At 39.2% G+C, this 9,803-nt stretch overlaps 1 protein-coding gene across 1 annotated transcript; it reads left to right on the top strand.

Annotated features, from left to right (window-relative positions):
• Positions 1-378: 378 nt before the first annotated feature.
• Positions 379-9,779, top strand: LOC140742268 (uncharacterized). The gene is made up of 9 exons (XM_073073124.1): positions 379-969; positions 1,533-1,767; positions 2,176-2,349; positions 3,656-3,801; positions 5,756-5,841; positions 7,337-7,574; positions 8,026-8,260; positions 8,782-8,955; positions 9,617-9,779. The coding sequence occupies exons 1-9, from the start codon at positions 842-844 to the stop codon at positions 9,761-9,763; spliced, it is 1,563 nt and encodes a 520-aa protein (XP_072929225.1). The 5' UTR covers positions 379-841; the 3' UTR covers positions 9,764-9,779.
• The last annotated feature ends 24 nt before the right edge of the window (positions 9,780-9,803 follow it).

Below are 9,803 nucleotides of genomic sequence, written 5' to 3'. Positions count from 1 at the left end.
TTAATGCGACCAAATGGTACCTTTATGTTAATACATATCTAAAAAATATTTTTTTTTTTTTTAAAATTAATACAACCGACTTCTATGTCACTACAAAGTTAATAATTGAAATAAATGTTGGTTTAGTACATATTTCTGAAGTCGGCGCTCATATTAGAATAAATTGTATAAACGTGATCTAAAGGTAAGGTCTGAGTTTACATCGATAGGAACCGCCCGATCGCAGGGCGCTAACGCGCCCTGCGAGCTTAGTTTTGTATTGTCTTATTTGTTCCAACTGATATGATAAACTGGTTTTGCAATTTCATTAGAACCTACACCAAATATCTTCAAACAAAACTCAATTATACCCATCGGTTGAGCAGTTACATATTTTGTCTCCAGAACCCACTCTGATCCTCATCATATTTAATTGGTACCAACTTGTAGCAATTGTCCACACACGAAATTAAAGGCATTAAAATAGGTCCATAAACGGCGAAGTTATGGCTATTATATTTACATGGGTGGAGGAGTTCCTCTCATTTTCTCCGGAACCCATCGATGGATCCTAACCATATTTAAATGGGACCAACTTCCAGCTCGTCTCTATACAATAAAAAAAAAAAGAATTATTAGAATCGGTCCACTAACGGCGGAGTAATTCGTGTACATACATAGAAAAAAAAAAAGATACCGGCCGAATTGATAACCACCTCCTTTTTGAAGTCGGTTAAAAATTACAATCCTCTTTCCAGCGTTGCCAAAACCAGATGATGACGTTGTGGACTTCCATTACCACACGGACGCTAGCGCACGGATAGTGGGGGGCAGTGTCGCGGCTGACGGCAGCGCCCCGCACATGGCAGCTCTGTCTAATGGCTTGTTGATCCGCAGTTTCGTATGTGGAGGTTCTGTGCTAAATAACCGATATGTCCTGACTGCTGCGCATTGCGTTGATGCTTTATTCAACTCTGGGTCGCTGAGCAGGTAAGAATACAGATACTAGTGTGGACTTTCACTTTTGCTAGATAGCTTTTTGAAAACCACGTATTACATGTCATTGCCAAGTATTATTACTTGGCACTTGTCTTCTAGAAGAAGAAGGCCACACGTTGTCTAAATCCATTCAAATTTGTGGATTGCTAGACTTAACAGCATATAAATATATAATTTTAATTAGTGACAATTTTAAATTTTCACTCCATAATGTTAAAGGTAGACAAAAGTCCGTCCCAACCTATAGGTTGAAGATTACTACCTATTTGTTCTACTGAACGAATAAAATTTGATTAAGATAGAATCATCTAAACCTCGTTTTTTTTGTTTCATGGCTACACGATACCATCTAATTCTAGCGAGGATCGGATCTTAGATGCCGGTTGGCTTAACGCATTTGTGATCGCTTCCGGTAGAACTGCGATTCTATATGAAGTTATAGAGATGTCCATGGGCGGCAGTGACTCTATACCATTAAATGATTTGCATCCACTAATCTGCATGCACAGTAGTAATAACTCCTTTAATCTTAAGACTTTATTCAACTTGTCTAGCTCCCTTCGCATCACAGTCGGCACAAACCGGTGGAACCGCGGTGGGCAGTCCTACGCCGTGTCGCGCAACGTCACTCATCAACACTACGTACCATCCATCATCAAGAACGACCTCGGGCTGCTGGTCACCAAGACCGCCATGGTGCTGTCCGAGAGCGTGAAGCCGATATCCTTGAACTTTAAATTTATTGGCGCCGGCGTCTCTGCTAGAGCGACTGGGTGGGGAAGGACACGGGTGAGTTTTCGAAGTGTTGATGACCTTTTAAGAATGTACGCCGATTTGACTGTAGAAACATTTTAAAACTTTGTATAAGTAGTATTTAATTTATTCTAGAAAAAAAATTAGGTACTTACATATAAAAAAACATTACATCGTAAAAACTGTTCGAAATCTAAATCCCAAGCACTCTGCTCTGATTTTTCGTTATGTGTGTATTAAAAATTAATTATTACTTACCTTTCTCTCATTCTGAGAGGACCGGGTTTGATCTCAGGTCAGGCAGATTTCTGAATGATGATTTTAGATATCTGTCCTAGGTCTGAAAGTTTGCGTACTTGTCTTTGCGTGCGTCTATGGCACACGACACAGGAATCCTGTGCGGGGATGTAAGTAGAACGCGCGTAATTTATTTTTTAATTGCAGCGCAACGGATCCCTCTCGCCGAAGCTACTAGAGCTGATCGTGGAGACGCTGGACGGCGAGGCATGCGTAGAAGAAGTGGCCCGCGTGGCCGCGTGCCTGGACATCGTCGCGCCGAACGTCGAGCCACACATCGAGCTGTGCGTGTACCACTCGCCCGGACACGGAATGTGTAATGTAAGCCTTTTAAAAGCCCTTATTTATCTTGCTTTTTAGTGTTGAATGATGTCTACATTCTAAAATGTGGGCATCATTCAAATGTGTACAAATAACTTATTCGCCGACAAATACGTATTTCAGTGGTGGTTTGACTCCAGCAACTCCTTTTTTTTCGCTGACGACTTTGGGGGCCCCTCAGGACCAGGGGCCCGCGGCGTACCGCCCCTTCCGTGCTCCCCTTAGCCCGTTAGAGATGTGATGTCTTAAAAAATCGCTTATAATAGAAATTTATTATATGATTTTAGTAGCAAGCAAGCATTCCATATAATGATAAGTGGTTACTACCACCCGTGGAAGTCGATAACCAACTTCATATCGAAAAAGGGTTCCATCTGAAACCGATCACAGATGCGTTGCCATTCCTGTGGACTAACATGAATGCCCCCTAAGTCAGTCGGCATCTCCTCCGCTTCACCAAAACACGAAAACTGTTTCATGGTAGACAGTGCAAGTAATGATAATACGATCCCGGCCACACCATACTGATGGTAGTAGATCTTTCCAACGTAACTTTATCTTTGGCGTCTTGTGTAAATTCAATATGTATTAAGTTATGAAGGTGGTAGAACACTTTGTGGTTCGACTCCGGCGGCACCACCGCCACACCTATTTCTACCGAATAACAGCAGTGTTAGTCGCTGCTGTGTTTGGTTCTGAGGGGTGTGGTAAGAGAGACAGACTTTTCCTAGGCGTTCCACCTTAGTCCTAAGGGGTAGCGGTGCATCTGTGGCCGACCTCAGGTAGGAATATCTAATCCTATCTGGGGTTGATTACAGATATCCATGGGCGGCAGTAGCCACTTACCATCAGGTGGACTGCATGCTCGTCTGCTACTCCTATATTATAAAAAAAAAAGTTATTTGAATGTTTAAATATCAATCAAATTCCCAATGTTCGTATGACACTTAGTACTCCAACTTAATATTGAGAAGTAGTGATTAGGATCAAAGATAGTGAAATCAGTGGAATGACGTGGTAATAATGAAGGATGAAATCTGATAATTAGTCTAATTATCTCTTCTCTTAATATATGTACTTTATATTTTATTACGTTCTGCGAAAATATACAAGGTGAATGACGACATCGTAAGATTTTCCACAAGAACACCGTTTAAGCATTACATACATAACTTGAAAAATCAGATATCTGGGTCTCGAACCTCAGACCCACCGTAATATCGAAAGGCTGTTTTAACCGCTAGGTTACTGCTTTTTATGATGAGCACACAAAACGTTTTAATTATTTTTTTAAACGTCTACCCAGGGCGACTCCGGCAGTGCTCTGGTGCAGGTGGAGACCAAGCAGCAGATCGGCATCGTGTCCTGGGGCTTCCCGTGCGCTCGCGGAGCTCCCGACGTGTTCACGAGAGTCAGCGCCTATGAAGACTGGCTTAACCAGCACGTTGTCTAAAGAAGTCATAATCAAGATGTCCTTTGCAAGAGCAATAGATAACTCCAATGTGTTCTACGGATTTGTTCTTCTAGAAAATCAATTCTTTTCTAAAATACTTACGGACAATTTTAATAGAAGAAATTATAGTGTTTGTTGTATTAAATACATAATATTTTGAATTGTGGTGATCAATTTCTACTAATAAAATTAAATCCTAAAATTTGTTGAATTACACCAACCGGCGCGACCTTAGTTCTTGTACCTACCCTACGAATTCAAATCCATGTTTCCGTTATTATCATTATGGTCATAATTTATTATATTCGAAAGATAACAAATGAATCCATAATATGTACTCTTTGTTTCATTATACATTTACAAAACAAAACTAATATATTTGATACATGAATAAATAAAGTGCATGCTTACAAAATTAATGTCTTTAATTTATTAGGTTTAGCTACCCACCTTATCTATGATTCGTTTGTTAATGTCAGCAATCTGCCTACTTTCAATTTTCTTATTTCACTAGTTACTCGGTTAGCATAATTTTTAAAATTAATTTTACTTACGTGCAGCAAGGTCGCTGTTAGGGTAGAACCAGTGTAAGTTCGGTAACCATTTGCGTGTTCTAAAGACTTTACAATGGTGAGTGTTCCGAGGAACTATTTGACCTGGTGCCTACGTCACCATTCCTCCATCGCACTACTCGCCGAAGGATGGAGTTCCATCCACACCAACTGGACTCGTGGCGGTCCTCCACGGTTCGGTTTGCATGGACGTTCTTGCCACGGACGTGCAAAATGTGGAATGAACCCGAGGTATTCCGGTGCGCTATGTCATGGGGTTCTTCAAAAAAGGTGCAAAAAGAGCTCGCCTTCAAAGCCGGCGACGCATTGGCGTCTCCTCTGGTGTTGCATATGTCCATAGGGAACGTTAGCTACTTTCCATCAGGTAGCACGTCTGCTTTATCGTTATGTTCGAATATAAAAAAAATATTGAAACATCGGTGTTCAATTAACTAAACTATTATGTCTGAACTATTGCCCACAAATCACGGTTATTCATTTTTTTTTTATAGATAGATAGCATTATATCTGAGGTCGGCCACAGATGCGCCGTTACCCCTGAGGACTAAGCTGGAACCCCTCGGAAAAGTATGTCTCCCTTACCACACCCTTCAAACCAAAACACAGCAGCGCTTAAAGCTGCAGATATAGGTGTGGCGGTGGTGCCACCGTAGTCGAACCAAAAATGGTTCTACCACCTTCAATAGGTTTTTAGACTTCTTCGAAATCCAAAAAGAAAATAATATAAAATACTTTTTGTTCTTTAAAATACTAGTTTGAATCTAAATACATTATAATCTAAATTACACTTACAACTCCTGTTTTGAAAATAATAAAATTTATCATTATGCTGCATTGATATGTTTTAAGAATTAAATTTTTTTATACAATAAAAAGAAGTCGCAAAACTTATTGCAGTATTGAACACACACACATTCTGGTAAACAGATTTTTGTTTTTATAATATAAGAGTAGCAGACGAGCATGCAGTCCACCTGATGGTAAGTGGCTACTGCCGCCCATGAACATCTGTAATCAACCCCAGATAGGATTAGATATTCCTACCTGAGGTCGGCCACGGATGCGCCGCTACCCCTGAGGACTAAGATGGAACGCCTCGGAAAAGACACTTTCTCCCTGTGAACGCTCAGTCGTAATCTTTCAACACGTTTCTTAGATAATGCCAAAGTTTCTTTTCTAATTACAACCATATCTTACAAGCTTTTGTTTTTAAGTACAGATAAATGAGTCGTACATTTGATATTTTCAGTATCTACTTACTTGGCATAATTATATCTGTTTAGGTAATTATCCCTACAATCTTTGCACAATCAATTTTAAATTCATCAAATTAGTGAGATTAAGTGTCAACAGAGATACTGAATTATATATAAATAAGAAGTACGCATTTTTGCCACTATTCCGCGTCGATGAAGATGGTGGCTAAATACGGTTTTCTGTTGGCAATACTCCTTGTAGGAGGATCCGGTGAGTATTTATCTTATATTGGACTAAAATATTTAAAATATGCGTTTTGGGGACTCTATCAAAGGACAACAATTTGGAAGAAGCTTATTATATTTTATTATATTTTCATTAGTATTAAAACCTGTTTTATATATTATATTTGTACTTTTATTTGATTAATATTGTAAATAATTAAATGTAAATTGTATTAAAAATGTTGAAAATAAATATTTAAAATATGTCTACAGAAAATATAAAACAAATAGTTCCAAAATTTATATTTCAGCGTATAGTTGTAGAAAATAATGCAAAATACAGTTTGATAAATGTTATTTAAAACAATAAGATTTTAATTGAAACAATATCTACGTAAGTATTATCCGCGAGGTCTAAAACGCTTATTACACAACCCGATATGAAGGGCCCTGCATCCAGGGTGGGCGTGTACCCTAGTTAGGGAGCTAGGCAGATCGGGATGATCCGATCGCCCTAAATAGGGACACTAACTCCCTAAGTCTTATTACACCACTCTTAGTTAGGGTTAGGGTCCCTCAAAATTGGGTGGTCTAATAAGGCCTTAAGCTGAGCTTTGCATGTTTGTGAGTGTACATGGATAGTGTAGGTGTGAAGTTAGATTACGTAATTTAATTGATTTAAACCGGTTTATACTGCTTTTTGGCAATCGTGCATCTTCCTCACTTCTTGTACTGGTAGCAGAAATGTTTAATTTGTGATATTTTGTTCGTTTTTTTATTAAAATGGCAACCATTATAAATAAACGTGAGTGAATGTAGCGAATAATTTAAAATATATAAAATATTTTTTTTTTGTTGAAATGTAATAACAAAAATAACATTTTTTTTAATTAACTAAAAATGAAACGTTAATATTTGGTACAATTCATGAAATTGAAACTTATAAAAAAATTTGAAGACAGGCTAAAAATTTAAAAATAAGGAAAATAAACTTTGTACTTTGTAGTAGTTAAGTCCACTATTTTTCTGCGTTGCACAATTTTCAAATCACAGAGTTAGCTCTGATTCTATCTAGACTTTCGCGATAAGCTTTTATTATAAAATATACATATACAATGAAACAAAGTGGTGGGTTTAAATACTACAAAGTTTATTTAATTAATTTCATTGCTTATCGTAAAAAACATTTTTTTTCTTTATTTTTTTAAACAAGAATACCTCTTCTACTTATGTACCTAACTAAAAATGATAAAATTTATTTTTGAAACTTTTTAAACGACTCTACTTTTGTGTTCTCTCACACTAATGCAAAGCTCAACTTAGACCTCGCGGATTATACCTACTTGTAAATTCTTCCTGAACAATTATTAGTGAAATATTGAATAAGTGTTATACGCTGCTATGGTTTGACTTGAAGGGTGTTCCAACTTATTTAGCCTTATTTAGTCTACCAGCGACACATACTTACCAGCGACCGTACAGTCGTACTCCCTTGTTACTTGTGTTAAAGAAACACAAATTTATCATATGTTTTCTTGCAGCCTTGCCCCTTGATGATGATGACATGTCCATCTTCTTCGACCATACGGTCACGGACGCTGAGGGTCGCATTGTAGGCGGGACGCAGGCCAGGGACGGCGGCGTCCCCTGGATGGTAGGGCTCTCCAACGGAGCTGTGGTCCGCGGCTTCCTCTGCGGAGGCTCCATCATCTCGAACAGGCACATCCTCACCGCAGCTCACTGCATCAGAGCTGTAGTCTCCGGGAACACGCTTAGCAAGTGAGGATTTTAAGTATAACAACCAATTTATTTATCGTTGTTCGAGTCAAAGTAACTACTTGAATAAAAAATTAAACGATTGTGCATTACAATGCTTTAATACCTACAGTAATGACGTAGGTATTAAAACATTGTCGGAATTTTTAACTCGGTTTTAATAACATTTTTACAAACTTTATAATTAGCTATTTAAATTGTACAAGGATAACATTCTAGGTATTCTCAAAAACTCATGCAAACCTGTTCCCCTTTTCAAAGCCGATGATAAATCGACGACACTTATTATGTTGCAAATGTCTATATACGACTGATGGACTTACCTTGCCATTCATCAGCTGTACATGGTTTTTTTGGTATACTTAAAAAACATTTTTTAAGACAAGGACCTGATTTTTTTTTAGACATTTTTTAGGACAAGGTTCATCAGCTGTATAACCAATTTTGATTTTAGCTCCCTCCGCGCGCACGTAGGCACGAACCGTTGGAACAGCGGCGGGCAGACCTTGGCCTTCCAGCGTCACGTCATGCACCCGAACTACGTGCATGCGACCATCAAGAACGACGTCGGTGTCCTCACCACCTCCGCCAACATCAACTTCAACGCCCGGGTCGCCCGCGTCGTTCTCAGCTGGGACTGGACTGGTGGCAACATCCCTAGTATGGTCACTGGCTGGGGCAGAACCAGTGTAAGTTACTCACAATTATTAAAAGGTTTTTCGGTGTTCAATTAATCCTGTTATCTGCTATGCATTTTCCATATTTTTTTTTGATAAATCTTTGAAATCCAAAATATATCGACTATTCTGTAAAATACCAACACTACTAAATACACTACTTAATTTGCATGTCGATATGTAACAGTCTCGATTCCTTTGAGAGTTAGTACCTATATAATTTCCGTTTCAAGAATAATTTGACCGTCGAGACGCTAATCACACATGTGATGTGATCATTCATGTTAACCTTACGTCGTCAAAAAGCGACGCCGACACCATCAACTTTTGAATTTGATATTTCGGGCATTTAGCTTTTTAGATTTTAATCTGATCTTACAGAATATACGTGAAAACTGAGTTATGTAGTACCTATACGTACTTGGCCAGAGTGGTAGACTATGGCCTAATCCTTCTCATTCAGACAGACCCGTGTCCAGCAGTGGTACAGTAATGGGTTAATGTTGATGAAACTAAGTTACGTTTACTTCTAGACCGGAGGATCCCTCGCCCCCAACCTGATGGAGCTGAGAGTGAACACCTTCGACGCCAACCGCTGCGGGGCCGAAGTGGCTCGTGTGGCTAACCAGATAAACATCCGCGCGCCACACGTCGACCCCCAGATCGAGATCTGCACCTTCCTCGCTGTCAACCGCGGTACCTGCAACGTAAGTACCTGAAACATATGTTACATTTTCTTCTCCGTAGTCTAGATTTTAAGTCCTACTTGAGTCCGGCCCATAGACTTAGAATATTTTCGTTACGGTCCGGTGACAAATGCGTATCACCCTTACCGTAACAGTTCTTGATAATATAAGGTAGAAATTTATTTGGCTTTGTTACTAGAATCATACCAAAAAAATTGTACTTTTCTACAGTCTTAAATATTTTTTGATAACGAGCTAAAATCGCAATATTAGCCCGTTATCCAAAATATGCGTCATAGAAAGTGGTGAACCTTTGGTCTAACCAAAATACCGGCTATACTACCCTTATTTCTGCCTAATAACAGTAGTGTGAAGCGCTGCTGTATTCAGGTTTAAAGAGTGTGGTAAGATCTACTATCACTTATATGAGACTTTTCAAGGTGCTCATGGCACGGCACCTGTAGCCAAGGTAGAATTATTTTCTTACCTGGAGTTGGAGTTACAAACGTCCAAGATCGGCAGTACTTACTTATTATAAGGTGGAATGCATACTCATTTGTCACTTCAACTAAAAACATGATATCAGAGAGTATTCCTGTTACAATCTACAAAATTGGTGTACCTGATTAATGAACATTGGAATTGTGTAAGATATTTTATTGATAGAGTATATCTTTCGCAGGGTGACAGCGGCAGCGCGCTGGTCCGCGTGTCCAACAACCGCCAGATCGGCGTGGTCTCGTGGGGTCTGCCGTGCGCTCGCGGCGCTCCGGACATGTACGCTCGCGTCAGCGCCTTCCGCTCCTTCATCGAGAACGCCATGCGGTAGACACTAGACTACCAATATAGACCCATAAACGCTCAATAAA

The sequence above is a fragment of the Epargyreus clarus genome, unplaced genomic scaffold (genome assembly GCF_041222505.1).
Source record: "Epargyreus clarus isolate Ecla_fem2 unplaced genomic scaffold, WU_Ecla_fem_2.2 ptg000001l, whole genome shotgun sequence".
Classification (NCBI taxonomy): Eukaryota; Metazoa; Arthropoda; class Insecta; order Lepidoptera; family Hesperiidae; genus Epargyreus; species Epargyreus clarus.
The sequence above is the reverse complement of the archived record's forward strand: the minus strand, read 5'-3'. Positions and strand labels throughout refer to the sequence as shown.